Source organism: Myotis myotis, unplaced genomic scaffold (assembly GCF_014108235.1).
Source record: "Myotis myotis isolate mMyoMyo1 unplaced genomic scaffold, mMyoMyo1.p scaffold_m19_p_12, whole genome shotgun sequence".
Lineage (NCBI taxonomy): Eukaryota > Metazoa > Chordata > Mammalia > Chiroptera > Vespertilionidae > Myotis > Myotis myotis.
Window position 1 is genome coordinate 70,681,384 of NW_023416316.1, and position 18,497 is coordinate 70,699,880.

General features: G+C 52.1%; 1 protein-coding gene across 1 annotated transcript; it reads left to right on the top strand.

The window, feature by feature from the left end:
- Nucleotides 1-11,120: 11,120 nt before the first annotated feature.
- Nucleotides 11,121-17,563, top strand: LOC118666856 (NUT family member 2G-like). Its single transcript, XM_036329142.1, has 7 exons — nucleotides 11,121-11,136; nucleotides 13,114-13,831; nucleotides 14,180-14,308; nucleotides 14,767-14,906; nucleotides 15,373-15,617; nucleotides 16,021-16,137; nucleotides 16,703-17,563. The coding sequence occupies exons 1-7, from the start codon at nucleotides 11,121-11,123 to the stop codon at nucleotides 17,561-17,563; spliced, it is 2,226 nt and encodes a 741-aa protein (XP_036185035.1).
- Nucleotides 17,564-18,497: the final 934 nt, after the last annotated feature.

Sequence of the window (18,497 nt, forward strand, 5' to 3'; positions counted from 1 at the left end):
GGCCAAAGTCTCCAGTAATCTCACTCATCAAGACAAGCATATTCCCCTCACCACTGACATCCAACAAGAGCATCGACAATCCAACGAATTTATGTGAGGCTCGTCACACAAATGTATGGGCAATGGTGGAGTGAGAACATGACCCATTTAGTTGACCCAGGTACTGAGTGTGAGGTGGACAGCATCCAAGCTGTTTGACTATAACATTGTATACTCCTATTCCCACTTGGAATTGTACTAAAGACGCACAAACTTACTTTTCCTAGGAACAGAGTGTACAGGCAACAGAAGGAGCCTGGTAGCCCTGAAAGAGAATCAAATTGCCTCCACTATCACAAGCTTTCCCCCAATCAACCCTGCAACATATTTCCTGCACCTGGATTTGGCTCAAAATTCCAGTAGACTTTGTCTCAGCAGTGGACAGTCTCTAACCCCCAACCATACTTGTTTCCACACACCGTGCTGCCGCAGCTCTCCAATGCCACAGTGAGCTCTTCCAGAAGTCCTCCTGGTACTAATCCTTCTGGGACCACTTATTCTAGGGACAGTAGGAACAGCCTACATGCAGGACACCTCACTATGAGCAAAGAAACACAGATAACTGTATCCAAGGAATTATCCACAGAAATTTAAAAAATGGTCTAGGAACTGGAACTGGGGTGAATCCCAATGTACTTTGGGGACCATGATGTTACATAACTGTATAGCCATAGATTGCTTATTAGCTGTGAAATAGCAGTGGGGGAGTTATATACACTTACTTACGCATATTGTGGCATGCGGCTCAATAACACTCACCAAGTTTTACCGATAGACAGAGACTGTTATGAAAGGGGCCATAATGTCAATGTCTACTGACTAAATAGATTGACTAAATCAAAATCTTCTCATTTTCTGATCTATTTTCCTGGCTTTCCTCCTCTAAGTGGGCCAAGTGGCTGCAAATGGGATTTGAAATTCTACTTTGCGCCCTTGTAGAATTTAGGGTCTTTGGAATGCTTTATCACTGGCTCCAAACACAAGCATTACAAAGTAACACAGAGATTATAAAACAACATGGAACTGGGGGAGGGGGGGGGGGGAGAGGAGACAGATCTCTGTAGAAACAAGCCGAAGGTGCTCCTCTATGCTGTATGCCCCTGTGTATTGACCCGAATGCTGCTTCCTTCTTCACAACAGTCTGAAACCGCTAGCTCAAAGCCTGTTGGTACCTGCTCGGCACATTCTCCACCTTCCCCCTGTGCTCCATTATGCCCTTCCTGGGGCTCTCGCCTCCCTGCAGTTTTCCTATTATTCTCATTACAGGTTTCACAAGACATGATGAACGGCTTTTAGTTTCCAGTAAACTGCCTCACCCAGTTTTCAGTGGACTGCCTGCACCTGACCTCCCCTCTGCACCTGGCCTGACCAGTTACTCTGACCTACACAAGAGACATAAATATCCCGTTCCCTCTACTCTTGCCCACTGATGCCATTTTGGGCTCAGCCCATCTGGTTTCCAGATGATCTAATTTATAATTCTTTACCACTTTCAGCCTCATATGTTCTTCCTTTGGCGACCCCAACATCGGCACATCCCCTCAGAAAGCCCAGGTGTCCTGAAGCACAGTCACCTACCTCGGTTTTACCCCACAAAGTTAAGCCATTACCTTAGACCAGTGGTTGGCAAACCACGGCTCGCGAGCCACATGCGGCTCTTTGTCCCCTTGAGTGTGGCTCTTCCACAAAATACCATGTGCGGGTGCGCACGTACAGTGCGATTGAAACTTCGTGGCCCATGTTGCAGAAGTCGGTTTTCGGCCTGGGCGAGTCTATTTTGAAGAAGTGGCGTTAGAAGAAGTGGAGGGTGTCGGTCGGGCAGGCGATGGGAGACGCGGCGCAGGCGGGCCGGGGATACACAGCGTGGGGGAGGTGCGTGCGATTCATGCACGAGTTGAGTGAGCCAGTCAGTCAGCAGTCTCACGTGCAGTGGTTAGTGCTAGTCTCGCCCGCAAATCACGCGCGGGTGACAAAAGTACCTACTCAAAGCATAAAGTTACCTGTATTTTCCCAACCAGCTGCAAATTCTACAGGTATTTTTGTCATCAATTTAAGAATTGTAATTCTTTTGTGTTGGTGGCTTTATTATTATAAAATGAAACATTTTTTTAGGTGCCCTGTTTGACATGGCTACAAAGAAGAAGCAAAGAAAAATGGAAGACGAAAACCGTGAATTTAAAGTTGAATGTACCTACCTATATAGTCTAAGTTTAAAAAATGTGGCTCTCTAAAGCAATTTCAATCGTCGTACTGTTGATATTTGGCTCGGTTGACTAATGAGTTTGCCGACCACTGCCTTAGACTGTAAACGTCTTAACTCCTCCATGACTGTCCCCTCCTCTAGACAAGAAATTCTCTTTCTTGGGCTTGCTGGGTACTTTCATCTCTGGGTTCCCAGCATTAGTCGTCTCGTAAAGCCTCTCTATGACATGGCGAAGGAGCCTCTCATTGAGCCTTTGGATCCTAAAGCCAGCATTCTTACCCCTTTAATGCTCTGAAAACTGCTCTCACCTCGGCGCCCAGCTTAACACTTCAGCCATCCAAGCCCTTCATCAGATGAAAGGAAGGACATCACAGTTGGCTTCCTGGACCAGAATTCGGGGCTGCACCTCAAGTTTGTTGCCTATTTTTCTGAACAGTTAGACCCCACTCTTAGGGACTGGCCTGCCTGCCTCTGGGCTCTAGGAGCGGTGACCCTTCTGGCCCAGAAAAGAGAGAAACTTACCTTCTCACAGCTAATTATTGTCTATTCCCCACATGCACCCTCAGAACTTATCTCCACCCAAGCCACTCTCTTTTTTACCCCTCCAGACTCCAGGCCCTCCACCTCACCCTCATAGAAGCTCCCCATATCACCTTATGTTGCAGCACCTCCCTAAACCCGGCTACTTTACTCCCACTTGCACCTTCTGATGACAATGAACAACACTCATGCCCAGATCTCCTAAATTCTGGCAGCCTTATTTCCCACACATCAGCAATACACCTCTCCCCGAGGTGGCAGACACCTGGTTCATAGATGGCAGTGCCAGTACACACAGCCATCGATGCATGGCTAGTTATGCAGTTGGCTCCAATACCCACACTATAGAATCAGGGACTCTGCCCTGCCCCCCAGCACCTCCTTGCAGAAGGCATAACCCTTACTTGAGCATTAACTCTAGCAACTGAGCAGACTATCAACATCTAGACCAACTCCTGCTATGCCTTTCACATCCTCTACTCACACGCAACAGTCTGGGAGGAGAGGATCCCCGATCACCAACGCCAACCTCATTCTTAAGCTCCTTCAGGCGCAAGACTCCCTAAAGTGGCAGCAGTAACCCACTGCAAGGAGCATCAGTCTGACAGAGCACTCATTGCCCTAGGGAACAACAAGGCAGACAGGAAGGCAAGAATGGCAGCCACACACCAACGTGTGGAATCCCAGCTCTTAGCTATCCCTGCTTTACACGCCTCTTACTGAAGAAATCTCCCAACTCACACAGGCAGGAGATGTTTGGGAAGGGTCCTGGCTCACCGTCGCAGGAAAACTGATCCTCCCACAACAATAGACAGCCCAAATCCTAACCCCAGTACACAACTCCCTCCACGTAGGATGGAGGCCCTTCCTTAAGTTCCTTCAACCCCTGATCATTAGTCACCAGGTGGCCACACACCTCAAAAACATAATCAGTCAATGTTCTACTTGCTTTCAGACCTCTCCCCAGAGTGCCCTCAAAATGCCCCCATCGTTTCCACTCACCAAGCCAAAGGACAGATTCCCGGTCAAGACTGGCAGGTTGACTTCACACACATGCCTGTAAGGCATTTCAAATACCTACTAACCTTTGCAAACACTTTCTCTGGTTGGGTAGAGGCCTTTCCTGCCACCTCAGAAAAGGCCATCGAGGTAGTTAAGGCCCTTGCTGAACATCTCGTTCCGCACTTTGGCCTGCCCACCTCCCTACAGCCGGATCCTGGTCCAGCCTTCATATCTAAAGCCACCCAAGGGGTTGCCACTGCCCTTCAGATCTGTTGGAACCTACACATCCCTTACCATCCTCAATCCTCTGGCAAGGTTGGGAAAATGAACTCAATCCTGAAACAACACCTCTCTAAACTAAGTCTTGAGGTCCAAGAAACCTGGATCACCCTACTCCCCTTAGCCCTAATTCACATTCGATCCCCCACATTCCTTAGCCCTTTGGAACTTATGTATGGCAGACCTTCCTATTTGAAAACTTCCCAACAGCCTCTAGCCCTTTGGGAGATTACCTCCCCACCCTCAACCTCCTTTGGCAGCATGCCAACACAGTTCTCCCCAGGCCTACCCCGGACTCCACCCTTAATCCTCCACTAGAGCCGAGAGATTGGGTATTCCTCCAGGCCAGTGGTCAGCAAACCGTGGCTCCCAAGCGCGGCTCTTTGGCCCCTTGTGTGTGGCTCTTCCACAAAATACCACGTGCAGGCGCGCATGTACAGTGCGACTGAAACATCGTGGCCCATGCGCAGAAGTCAGTTTTCGGCCTGGGCGAGTCTATTTTGAAGAAGTGGCGTTAGAAGAAGTGGGGGGTGTCGGTCGGTCAGGCGAGGGGAGATGAGGCGCAGGCGAGCTGCGGGATATGCAGTGCTGGGGAGGTGCATGGTTTTGAGGTACGTTCTGAGGTCGACCCCTCCCAACTCTCCCAACCACGCTCATCTATCCGAAACAAGTATACAAGGTGAGTGTGGATGGGAGAGTGGGAAGGAGTCTGTAAGGGAAGGTTGGAGACTTTGTTGGATGAGTGTTTGGTTTAAGTATGACTGGAGTAACTGAATGGCTCTGCCTGTGAATCAGGCTGAGGACGTTTTTAGCAAAGGCCAGCTTAGGAGTACCCTAATTAAGTTAATAACAATGTACCTACCTATATAGTTTAAGTTTAAAAAATTTGGCTCTCAAAAGAAATTTCAATCATTGTACTGTTGATATTTGGCTCTGTTGACTAATGAGTTTGCCGACCACTGCTCCAGGCATTCCATAGCATAAGAATGCTGAAGTCCAAGTGGACAGGCCCACACCAGGTACTCCTGACCAAACTGACAGGGATATGCATCCTGGATCCACTCCTCCAAGTTGAAGCGAGCCCCTACACCCCAGGCTCCACTGCCAAGTAGCTTGTATCAGAGCGTCAGCCTCAGACCAACTCACCTCAAACTTACAAAACTTCTTGAGGAACGGTAAGCCCCAGACTCTTACCCTAATCCCCTATGAGCCAGGCTTCTGCCATTGCCCCTCACTGTTCTGTTTGTGCTGCTCTCTCTGCCCCCTGCCCCAACCAGCCCCTTCCCTACCCAATGACATACCATGGAACAATTCTATGGTCTTATCTTACCCTTACTCAAAGAAGTCCCTTCTCTTTGTCTCAGTGCTGAAACACAGTTACTGACTTTCTTGTGGGATTTTATCTCCAGGGAGATTTCATAGACTTTACTTGGGACCAAATAACCTGCTGGCTAGAAGTGAACTCGGGATTAACTCAACTAGAATTTAGTCTCATGATAGACCGGGAGGCTCTTACTCACCATTTATTCTTCAGGCTCTCCCTTGTCATTTTTGATTTTTTAATGTGCCTTTGCCTTATGCCATCTGGTTGGAATTACACCCGTAGCTGTTAGTCTACAACGACCTCCCCAACCCTTCTCCTCCTCTTATTGTGTATGCAAGTCTACTCCGTCCCTCTTAAAAATCTCCCAAGTCCTCACTATCTCTCTTGAACCCTCAACCTAATATATCATCTCTTCAATACCACCAACCCCACTCTCACCCAAAACTGCTGGCTCTGTCTTCCCTCTTATCAACTAGCTAGATGGCAGCCCCAACCTCCTTACATGCATGGGCCAACTCCAGTCTATCCTTCCTCTATAAAATACACAGAGGGCCCTGTTTCAACTCATGTGCCTTGATGAACTTTATAACTTCCAAATCACAGACATGACAAGAGGAACATTCACAGGCAGAGCCATTCAGTTACTCTAGTCATACTTAAACCAAACACTCATCCAACAAAGTCTCCAAAGGACCAGTAACAACCAACACTGTCCCAGCAGATCAGGCACCTCTTTGCATCAACAGAACACTCCATGCAGGAACGGTTTTAGGACATCTTGATCAACTCTTATGCAACTTTACTCTTGACCTTCAGCCTTCCTCTGACTGGGCTATTTTGTTATCCAAATAGTCCCTTTTCTCAGCCTGGCCTACCATCTCAGCAACCTTCCCTTACAGAATCATGATTCTATGCTTTCCTACTATTATTTTCATTCTAATTTTTGGCTCAATTTTTATCCATGCTATTAAAATTGTAAAAAATAGTTGAAAATGATATGAGACAAAAGCAGGATTAAGACAAATATATGTATTTCATGATATCAGAAATATCTCTGCACAAGAAAAACTTTATTCTTGTCTCAAGGAAAGTTCGAATGGAAATAATATATGTACTGCATATTATCCCTTCAAGTTATAAAGACACGGGAACATCTGAAAAAAAAACAACAAAAAACAATGCCTTATTCTCTCTTTGGATTCTCCTGTAGATGTTCCATTTTTATCTTCAATTGTATAGTCTTTTTTCCTTTTCTGAACTGTCCCAGTGATGTGTTGTCCTGCTTTCTTAGTTTACATGGAGATAACAGAAGGAGATGCAGATGAGCTTTGTATTGAACCTTGTCCATAAACTTTTCACTGTCAGTGGCACTGGTCACCAGAAAGGTTGTCGAGGAAAATAGCCAGTTGTCTTGTGAAGTTTTCCCAAAAAAATCTTCAGAGCTATTTTTTCTTTATCGATCTCCCTAAACCGGATAAGTAATGCCTTCTGGAGTTTTTGAACATGGAGCCTAGTCCTCTTTTCCTCTCCAAGGTTGTTCACAAGGGCCTTCCGCAGGTATCCGGGGTCTCCTATTTTCATGGTGCTTTTCTTCATTGTGTAGCCCATTCCACCCATGTTCAAACTTTGGCAGAGGAGGTTCAAGGCATGAGGAGGAGGCTGCCTGTAAATGCCTCAGTAAAACGATTCTCCTGCAGCTTGGAATGTCAGAACCATGGCACCATGGGAACAACACATAGAATCTTGGAGCTGAATGGCATCAGAGGTTCAGTTAACCCAAATCTTCATATCGACTGATAATAAATTTTTAAGCTTACATATATAGTGAGATTAGAAACAGATGAGCATTTTGATAGATCAGAATGGCCAGCAGGGTGCCTGGTGCCTTTTTGTGCTTACACTGAGGTTGAATGATAAGTCACTTAGGTTGAATGGTAAGTGCCTTTAGATATTCATAATCAGGTTCAGATTGTTTATGGATAGAGAGAAATAGAAAGTAGATTCAACAATTCAGTTTAGTTTTAGAAGCTATTATTCATTCCTGTATGAGTTCACTTCAAGTTGCTAAATACTTGAGTTTTATCATTTGTCTAAGTATTGGATTGGACTTAAAGAACTTCCTCATGAAGGATCTATTTTTCAGATAAGGAAAGGAAACAGAAATATATATGTATTTATTCACATGTGCAAAAAACCCTTAATAAATAGAATACATGAAAAACAAAAGAGACAATAGAGATGGAAAGGGCCAATGGGCAAGATGCAAGGGTGGGAAAATGGAAACAGGGCAGAAGGCACAGGAAGAGGGACACTTCTTTGAGTATATTCTTTAATAGTTCTTACATTTAGAAATACGTAAATTTTTCATGTGCTTAAAAATTATTAAAATAAAAAAGATTGGTGGTACCCCCTGCTTTTTAATGTGTATTCTAGGGCTGAACAGGAACTAAATATATTGTGATTTTGCGAGTCAGCGTCTGTCTGTTGTAGAAAGGAACTAAATAAAAAAGGAAAGCTATAATGTGCTCTGTGGTGCTGGACTAGAATTGGAGATGTCAATATGAAATTATGGCTCTGTGAATCAGATGAACTCACAGTTCTAAAAATCATTATGAATTTGTAATTCTATTAATCAGTATGAGTTCATAGTTCTATGAATCATATAAATTCTTATGAAGAATGGCTCACTATAAACTGTCTTCAAATATGCCTTAGGGACTTGGGACTTAGTGACTCTCCCCATATGGTTTGAGCCCCATTTATACTTGGTCACAAAATTCTAGAATGGTCAGACTACAGCTTTTATGTCCCTCTCTTTGGGTTTTAGCTATGAGTTTTGCCTATGCTGTGATTATGTTATTTCCTTTAATCCCATTAGGAGCAGAAACATGTATAACCCTTTTAAATCAGCAGCAGAAAACTTGAATAATGTAGAATGTTCCTAAATAAATAAGAGGACACATTTTTCTTCTACCAGGATAGCACTATCAATTGTTTTTGTTTTTATTGAGGTGTAATTGGCATATAACGTTATATTAGTTTCAATTGTACAACATAATGATTCATTACTTGTATATATTGCAAATGATCACCACAATGTCTAGTTAATATCAGTCCCCATAGATAGGTACAAAAGTCTTTTTTTCTTGTGATGAGAACTTTTAAGATCTACTCCCTTAGCAGCTTTCAAATATACAAATACAGTATTAACGATAATCACCAAGCTGTACATTGCAGCCCCATGTCTTAATTTTATAATTGGAAGTTTGTGTCTTTTGACCCTCTCCACCCATTTTGTGCCCCCTTCCCCCACCTTCTGGCTCTGTCAATCTGTTCTCTGTATCTATGATCTAATATTTGTGTTTTAGAATTTACATATGTCAGATAATATGGTATATGTCTCTGTCTGACTTATTTCACTTAGCATAATGCCTTTAAGGCCCAACCAGCTGTCAGAGTGGAAGGATTTCTTCCTTTTTTAATGGATGAATAAAATGCCATTGTATTATAAATACATTTTCTTTATCCATCTGTTGATGGACACTTGTTTCTATTTCCTGGCTATTGTGAACAAGGCAGCAAAGAACAAGGGGTGAAGATACCACTTTAAGACAGTGATTTCATTTCCTTTTATATATACCCAGATATGGGGTTTTTGGATTATATGGTAGTTCTAATTTAATATTTTTTTAAAATCAATTTTTGTTGATTTCAGAGGGGGGGGGGAGAGAGAGATAGAAACATCAATGATGGAAGAGAATCATTGATCTCATTGATCGGCTGCCTCCTAGCTCTTGTGTTATTCAGAATTCAGGAGACAACGAATGAGCCCGAGAACTTAATAGCTCACACACATTAGACCCGCCACTCGCTGACCCACCCATCCCGTATAAACACCACCGGAAGTGAGCAGTGTCCGGGCGTGAGCACAGACCCGGGACACAGAGCCCACAGGGAGACCACAGAGAAGAGGGGGCGCCTGAGGGGAGAGGTTGCCGCGCGCCCCTTACCTCCCCGTTTGCCTAACGGACTCCGGAGGCCGCCATGCCAGGCCCCGCGTGCAGCCTGGGCTGCCGTTGGGGACCCGCCTGCCTTTAGCGCATGCGCGCGCCTGTGGGAGCCAACCGCCCCAACGGACGCTGGGAGCAGTTGCAGGACAGAGTCCCGCCCCCAGTGGGCGTGCTCCTGCATCCTGGCGCGAGGCACCCTGGGAAGGGCCCAGGCTGTCCCTGCAGGAGAGGAAGGAGGGGAGGGAGGGGCCCTGTGAGGCCTCCTGCAGGTCCTCCTCCCAGGAACCTCCCAGCGCGTGTGCAGGGAGCACTTGCGACTTTAAAGTTGCAAACGTGCAGGCCATGCACTTGGCTGCCCCTCGGGACAGAGTTTGGGAAAGGCCGGCCTAAAGCACTGTCCTCGGAGGGGCCAGTGCCTTCATGCCCTTGGACTGCAGGTCCGTGGTTTCTAGAGAGAGTAGGTCCTTCCTCCCAGAAGTCCGGGCACTGCATTGCACAATTCCGGCCAAGAACTTTAGACCTGGACACACTCTAAGAGAGCTTGCCCCTGACTTCGTTCCTCCTGTCTTTATTCAGTACGTGGAGGTTTTCAATAAAGGTTGCTTCACAGATGTTTCCCTTGCAAGGTTGTTATTCAAACATTGATCAAAACGTGACTGTCTGGGCCAGTTTCCATTGACATGGCAGGTAGCATGGGAACAATGACACCCTGCCCGCCCTCCTTTTTTGTATTATATTGCAGAATTTCACTTGGCAATAAAACATATATATAGTAGCAGAATCAACTTACTGACTTGAGTTTGTCATACTTTCCAAAGAAACTGAAATTATAGCATCATCTTTCCGGTCATTTGCAAGAGGAGAAGGAGGCAGGAGAAAGACTCTTCACTACATTCTCCATTTTGCACAATTTGTGAACTATGCAAAGGCATTACTTGCTTAAAAACAGTACATTAAAATCACTCAAAGGGTAAAAAATTAGACAGTGAACAACATAAAACTCTGAGAAACAAAAAGTGGTGATTTCTGGTCTTGCCCTGTAGGCTACAGGGCCTTGCCCTGATGGACTGGAGCAAAGGGGATGGTTTGTAAGGCTGGGCCAGCTGCATCTGCAGGGCTCCCAGCACTGGGTGGAACTTGGGGCCATGGAACTGCTTCCTAAGGAATGATGTGCACACAGCCACCGAGCATGCTGCCTCTGCTGGGTCAGTCCTAATTTCAAACACTGGGTTCCATGTGGCCATAAGTTCCCATTATTTCTTCAGGCTGCATGTTCTGGATTTTGTTCAGAAAGTGTAGTCTGTGTTGAAGTCAACCAAGACCAGATGGGAAGCAGGTTGAGGACCCAGAACTAGGGTGATGGATCAAGAACTGAAATAAAGGGCACATCAGGTGACTTTGGGTGCCTAGAACTTAGAGAAGGTCATTACTGCTAGTGTGTCTTTAAATTTGTGAGTTTAAATTTGAAAGGAACTGCTGGTTCTCGCCTACCTATCAGAGCCCTCCATGGAATGCCCCCCCACCCCCACCCCAGCCCATTGGTCCTCGGCCCCTCCCCCGCTGCAGAAGGTCTGGAGCCCTACATTCTACAGTTCAAATCCAAACCTTCCCTCCACTGGATGCTGAGCAGCTGTTGGAGCAGCTCACTCTCTGGATTCTCCACTTGACTTTTCTCATTGTGGAGGCTACTAGGCAGCAGTGGTCAGTGAATGAGCCTGCGGGGATGGCTTCAGTAGGAGGTAAGACTATAGATTGGAGGGGGATGTTTTAAACACTGAGCTGTCCCTCAAAACTTGGGGTTAAACTGTGACACTGGGGAAACATGGTTTGACTGAAGTAGGGGAGGGAGAGAGCACTGGACCTCCAAGGACCTGTCACCCGGGGAGGCTGGGAGCCCATGGGAACCTGTGAGGGCACTGGCAGGAGGGCTCCTAGAGGTGGGTCAGGGTGGCTCAGGGAAATGCCTGGTGTGGAGAAAGGACGGCAGCTGGCACGTGAGTTCTTCCCAGAGGGGAGACAAGCCACTCCCACGTGTGTGGGGGGAGTAGTGGGCGATGTCCTGGGGGTGGCACAGGGAGGGTAACAGGAAAGCCTAGTCCTGTGTGCTGTTCTTCGGGCACCTGGAGCTTGCCCCGCAGTATCTTTCTAAGGGACTTGACCTGAGTTCACTAGAGCTAATGGGGGCTGTGGGAGGGTCTTAGCCAGAAAGCTGTCCAGTGGGGCTGTCTGTGGCCAAGTCCACAATGAAATGTCCTCCCCGAGGGCTGGGCTGGAAGGTCCTCCAACTGCTGCAGCCCAGAGCTTCTCCCCTGCTTCCAGCCCAGAGCTCACTCCTCCTCAGCCCAGGTAGCTGCTTGTTGGCTTGGATTCCACAGGGGCAGGGCGGCCGGGTAACTTCCACCAAGATAGGGCCTGCCTCCCTGAGCTGTCCCGAATCATCCCCCCCTGTGGCCACCCAGGTCTTCAGACAGACTGCCTCTTGTCCTGTATCTCATGGTGCACCCTCTGCCCTGCCCTTTACCTTTGAGATGAGGGGTTTGCTCAGAGTCCACGTCCCTGCTTCAGGGACAGAAAACAGATGTGGAGCCTGGGTGGTGTCCGTGGAACTTCTGTGAAGGCAGATTCCTTTATAAAGGGGGAAGGGGAGTGCACAGGGGCAGGAAGACCATGGTCTGTGTCAGTAGTAAACGTCCGAGGCCGCCTGTCCTGAGGAATTAGGGGCACGTGGCGTACAGCGTGCTCTCCTGGACTAGGTCTGCTTGAGTTCCTCTGAGCGGAGATGTGTTCAGACAACTGTGTCCCACAGTCACCGGCTCACACCTGCTTCCTACTGGGCCTTCACTTTCCACTGTTGGGAGCTGGAAGGGGAAGGACCTCACACAGTCTGCAGTCCCATGACCCATCTAAGAGGACAGCAGCTAGGAAGTTTCTGGAAACCCCTACCAACAGCCCCACTTTGCCCCATTCCGTGGCCCTTCTCTCACTCTCTGCAGCCATTGCTGGCTGTGCAATGACAAGCTCCTGAGGGGCCATTAGTCTGAGCGCTGGGGCCGAGTGGCAGGACCTGGCCCATGTTGAGTGTTCACTGTTGGTTGTGACACACATGTGCATGCTGGTCAGTGCGTTCAAGGGTCAGATCAGGGTCCCTGTGTCTTGTTGTGGAGAGACATTACTCAAGGGTTTCTGTGTTGTTGTGCAAGCCCAGGACAGAAAGGGGGTGATTTATATTGAGTAAAAGGAAGACTGAGGAGCAGATGGGGCCCTAATATTTTAGACACGGCCTGTTCTCAGAGGCCCTTTGGGTGCCTAGAGCTTACCTTGGAGAAGGTTACTACCGGAGTGGGTCTGCCTGGGTCGTTGCCCCCAGAGCAGACTGCTGCCCAGGGCCATGCCTGTGAGGCCGGCAGGGTCGGTGCCAGGGAATCCTGAGGGCGGCTCTCAGGATCAGCACTGGCTGGGGTGGTTTCTTCTCGCAGACCGTGGTCAGGGAGCCTTGGAGATGGGGAGCAGGCTCTCCAGTGGAGTAATTCCCAACTGGAGGTCACAGTGTGACAATGACCTGAGGACATGTGCCACCTCCGCAGTTTGCCCATCCCAATGGCCCTCCCCTGGGAGACTCACTGCTCTGACTCCCCAGTGGCTACAGGGGGCCCAGAGTGCCTCAGTGCTGTTTGCTGGTTCTCCTCCTCCCTTCACCCTTTCCTTTGTCTCAACAGCATCTGCAGTGCCTGGAGAGGATGTGACCCTGATGCCAGGTGCCTCCATGACTCCTTTCATGGGACAGCCCTTTACCCCGCCCACTACTGGCCCTGCCCACCGACCACCTTGGGAGCAGCACCTGCCGCCCCTCAGGACCCTGTCATTCCCTCCTGGCCGCCCCCTGGTGCTGCCCGCTTTGCCCAGGACATCTCTGATGGCAGGAGATGAGGGTCAAGGCCCCGTTGGGCCTGGGGCTTGCAACATCATGGACCAGGTCAGGTCAGAAGGGGGACGACCACAGCCCTCCCAGACTCAGACCATTGTCCTGACTCAGGCCCCCCTCAATGGGAGTGCTCCAGGGACCATCTGTGGGGGTGCTGTGTGTCCTGTACCCCTCTTCTTGGAAGCCACTGTGGTGGAGACGATTATGCCCACCTCAGCTTTTGGGGGCACCCAGGCCAGCGATGGAGGCTGGTGTCCCGGCCTTCCTCCTCAAGCTCCACCACCAGCTGCCCAGCTGGCCCCCATCGTCCCCCAAGTGGACCCTGGACCACGGCCACACGGGGCTTCCATGGAGGGTGGCCTGGCCGCCTCCCAGTCCAAGGCCTCGCTGGATGATGCCTGTAACCCCAAGAGTGTGTACGAGGACTTCCGTCGTTGGCAGTACTTCAAGGCCCTGGCCCGGGGGCACCTACCCCAGAGTCCTGATGCGGGAGCTCTTTGCTGCTTCCTCATGTGAGTCCACTGGGCAGGGCAGGGGGTGCCTGGAGCTTTCACATCAGAGGAGCTGGGAGGGACCCGCAGGCGGCTGATCCTGGGACGCTGGCAGGAAGGTCTGAGGGTGGGGTCCCAGCGATGGGTGCGAGTGCAGGGTCAGCCTCCAGTCCCGGTTCATGAGCGGGTTTGAATGTGAAGCCCTGACAACAGCAGCTGGAAGGCTTGTCTTTGCACACAGACACCCCCTCCCTCACCTGCCATTGCTCAGTCCTGCTGGGTGGGGGTGGGAACCTGGCGCCACTGAGCTGGGGTGGGCAGGCGGGTGGAGGCCAGGCTGCAGCCATGACTGACCCTGAGGCATTACAGGCCAGCGCTCCGGTCCCTGTCCCGCCTGAAGCCCACCATGACGCTGGAGGAGGGAATAGGGCAGGCCATGCAGGAATGGCAGCACAAGAGCAACTTTGAACGGAGGGTCTATTCTGAGATGGCAGAAAAGTGAGTCAGGGTCCTTGGTCCCCACAGCTGGGGGAGGGGGCTGACTGCGGGGCAGGGTCCAGCTGTGAGGTCCCATCAGAGAGGAGGGTGGTGGGAGGATGTCACTCAGCATGGGGTCCCCGCAGCCCAGAGGCCCTTCTCTCCTGGGGAAGCCTCTCCCTCAGCTTCAGAGCATGGGTGCTTCTGTCCCACCTCCCGGGAGCTCCCCCCTCCTCTGACGCTGACCTGTCCTGGGCTGGACATGAAGGCTCAGGACAGGCTGGGGAAGGTGCCCTGCCCAGTGGGCAGACTCCAGCCAGAGGGGCTGTGCAGGAATGTGCTCAGCCAGCCTCCTGTCTCCCCAGTGTCCGGGCCTGACAGCCCCAAGGCACTGGCTCTCCCATCCCTCCACCCGCTGTTGCCTTTCTGGGCTCCTGGCGGCCGCCTTCTCAGCACAGCTATGCCCTCCTCACCCCCAGGTTCATGGAGTTTGAGGTGGAGGAGCAGATGCAGTTTGAGAAGTTGCAGTGGAAGAAGGGGGCGCACACCCAGCCCCCTCCTGCCCCACTGAAACCTGATCCTCGGGGGCCCCCAGGCCCAGTGGTGGGCAGGCAGCCAGGTAGGCCAGCACACTCCCACGGGAGCCCATGGCCAAAGGCAACAACAACAGGGCCTAGGGCAGGCCACTGTCCCCACCCACATGGGCCCTTCTCCGTCAGGGAGGCTTTGGTCTTTCAAGGGAAACAGCCCTGAGAGTCGGGCCTCTGACCCTTTGTCCCCATGGGTTCTGGACCTGGTCCACTTTCTCATCCCCTCTCCCCGCTCCCTGTCAAAGGCCCCACATGAAGTCGGCTGAGAAGGGGTTGGCTGTGGGGACCCTTGGAGATTCGGTGGCTCCACACGTCCTCACACATGACTCTCTTGGGTGCTCCCCTCTGGCCTCTCCCCTCACATAGTCACAGGGTTCAGGTGGCCCCGACCCAGCCGCACCCATATTAATGCCCCAAACACTGCCCTCAGCATTGCATGCCCTGGAGGTGGGAGCTTTATCCCCTCACGCTCCCTCCTCTTCCCTCTCTGCCCAGCGCGCACTACCAGGAAGGCTGTACCCAGCGCCCAGTGCGCCCACACACCCCAGCCGCCCTGGGAGACTGAGTCCCGCAATGGGATGCCCCCTGAGGCCGAGCAAGAGGACATGGACATCATGGATGAGCTGCCCGTGGGGGCGCCAGGTGGAGGACGGGAAGATGAAGAAAAGGAGTGGCTGCAGGACGAGGGTCTCCTGAGCTACCTGGACCAGCTGTGCTCCCAGGAAGACTTTGTCACCCAGGTGGGCTGGCTGGCAGCTCCGGGTCTATACGGTCCCAGAGGGAGGCGCTGCGGCACCCAGACCCGGGTTCTCCCAGGCTGATGGGATTGGGCTCTGCTCTTTGTTCCTGAGCTGGGCGTGTGAGAGTGTGTGTGTCTGTGTGCATGTGTGCGCTTTGTGTGGGTGTGGTGTGTGTGCTGTGTTCCTGTGGGTATGCCCCTGTGTGTGTATGTGCATGTATGTGTTTCTGTGTGTGCATGTGTGTGTGTGTGTGTGTGTGTGCACCTGATGACCATGATGGAGTAAAACACCCCCCTGAGCAGGAGGACGGGTGGGTCTTGGCTTTCCCACTTGTGCTCCAGGCCCCGCTGACTCCCAGTTTGCTCCCTGCCAAGGGGCTCACAGCCGCTTCCTTCTGTCCCAGGTGGAGGCGGTCATTCACCCCCAATTCATGGAACAAATAATGTCCCCAGACGCACAGCAGGATCCCTTGGCCCTAGCTGAGGAGTTGGAGCAGGAGGAAGGGCTCACTGCTGCCCAGGTGAGCCAGGGGAGGGCGGACATTAGGGCGATGGGAGGGGGTCCCCAAGTGAGCCATAGGACCCAGGGACGCCAGGGGAGTTAGAGGAGGGACAGGCCCTAGTGAGTCAGGGAGGGAGGGAGGGAGAGATCCAGGTAGATCGGGTTGGGGGCCCTCAGGGAGCCAGGGAGGGCGCACCCAGGTAAACCAGGGCAGGGAGCAGCCCAGAACCAGGACACACATGCCTGTGTCCACACCACCCCTGCCTGTAGGCACCGCAGGCCGAGGGGCCAGCCCTGGGTGTGAGCAGGGCAGGACGACAAGAAGGAGAGGGCTACAGAGAGGAGGGGGTGGGAGCCCAGAAGGGGAGGGGCCACAAAGCTGGGAATATGGCACAGGGGACAGAGGAGAGACACATGACTGTCATGGATTCCAGTCACAGTGTCACCTCCCCTTCCTCCCCCCAGTGCCATTGTCCCATCACCCACGCTCCTCCTCCACACACACATACACACACACACACACACACACACACACACACACACACACGTGTGCTGCGCCAGTCACTGTCCCTTCTTCCTCCCAGCTGGTAGAGAAGCAACTCCTGGCCTCCAAGGAGGGGGACGTGCAGGCACCCCCAAGTCATGGTGCTCCCCTGTGGGGCTCAAGTCCTTCTGAGTCTGCAACCAGCCAAGATGCCCAGAGGCGTGACCGTGGCCCCCAGCTGGGGGTCAGTGACAAAGCCTGCCCACCAGAGACTGACTTCAAGGACCAGCAAAGGCGCGGCCCAGCGGGCGCCCACCGGCCCAGGCCCCAGGCCTTTGCTGTCTCTGCGGGGCGTCAGGAGCACCCACCACTCCGGGCTCGATGCCCCCCCGCTGCTCCCCAGGGCCACGGGCCTGCTGACTGCGCACTGGGCCCCAGGGAGGCCTGCGTCCCCAGAGAGGCCTCTCCTGCCAGGGAGACTCGCGGGCCAGCGGACAGGCCCCGTGAGGAGGAGGAGGACCTCCGCAGCCTGGCCTTCCTCTGGGCCTCTCCCGGCCGCCTGCTGCCCTGCGCGCTCTCTCTGAGTCCTGTCCCCGCCTCGGGCCTGGCCTGCCCTGGACGTCGGGGGCCCCGGGGCGCGGCCCAGTCCCAGCCCCTTCAGAGACGAGGCCTCAGCCGAGCTGCACCTGCCGCGTCCAAGTCTCAGAAGAAGACCCCCCGCCCAGGGGCCGACCTCGGGGTCTGTGGGCGGCCAGCACTGGCTCTGGGGCTGGTGCCCTCCTCACAGCCTCGCAAGAGGAAGAGTGACCCGTCTGACCCAGGGAGTGGGAGGAAGCGGCACTGCAGCCAGGATGGAGCATTGGGGTGTGCCCCCCACTGCCAGCGCCCCGAGGGGCCCAGACTGCATGGGGCCTGGCTGTCCCCCAGAGGAGCCAAGGGCTGCTTCTCATTGCAGGGCTGATCCTGCTGTTCCACTGACATTGGAGGATGGGAGGCAGGAGGGACGGCGGGACCCTTAGGGTGGGGGTGGGCCTGGGGTGTGGGTAGGAGGGAGGGCAGGACCCTTAGGGTGGGGGTGGGCTTGGGTGGGGATAGGAGGGAGGGCAGGACCCTTAGGGCGGGGGTGGGCCAGGGGTGGGGGTAGGAGGGAGGACAGGAACATTAGGGTGGGGGTGGGCCTGAAGTGGGGGTAGGAGGGAGGACAGGACCATTAGGGTGGGGGTGGGCCTGGGTGGGGGTAGGAGTAGCACCTGTGGGGCATTGTGGGTCTGTTATGAATAAAGATAATTTTGTTTGAAAATGCTCTGGGGGCCGCTGTGTCTGTACTCGGGTCTGCGCTGCTCCTTGGAGAGGGGACCTGAGAGGAAGGGAGGATGCGGGAGGTCCTGGGCGCTCTGCATCCACTGGGGACCCTCAGTCCCTCCTCCTGATTGACAGGGACCTCTTCCTGCTCCTGGGAGCACACAGCTCTCCAATCCCAGGGACCCCTCCCACCACTTCTGCTCCCAAGGCCGGACTGTGTCCTGACCCGAGAGGGAAAGGCTGGGCCTCAGGGGCACCTGTCCCCCATGGGCCTCCTGCAGGAGGAGCACCCTCTGTCTCAGCGGGTGGCTGAAAGTGGAGGGGAGTGTGTGGGGTGAGGGTGAGGCTGGAACAAGGGCGGTCCAGGAGAGTAATGGACCGAATGGCTATTTTCAATCCTGCTCACTGACTGAATTCTCTCACAGTGGATGAAGGTATACAGGCCAAATTCTGGGCCAACCTCTGAAATTTAATGCCCAGCAAGTGGCTGGTCATCACCAGTTTAACAGGGGAGAACAGTATGAAATAAACCCTCTGGCTTGAGGGTAAATGGACTGAGGGAAATTTGTTAATCTAAAAAGGTCAACCTTGAT

Bases quoted from the DNA above. Each gene is read 5' to 3' on its own strand.
- LOC118666856 (XM_036329142.1), top strand. The intron at 13,832-14,179 runs GTGAGTCCACTG...GAGGCATTACAG, and splicing joins GCTCTTTGCTGCTTCCTCAT to GCCAGCGCTCCGGTCCCTGT. The intron at 16,138-16,702 runs GTGAGCCAGGGG...TCTTCCTCCCAG, and splicing joins AAGGGCTCACTGCTGCCCAG to CTGGTAGAGAAGCAACTCCT.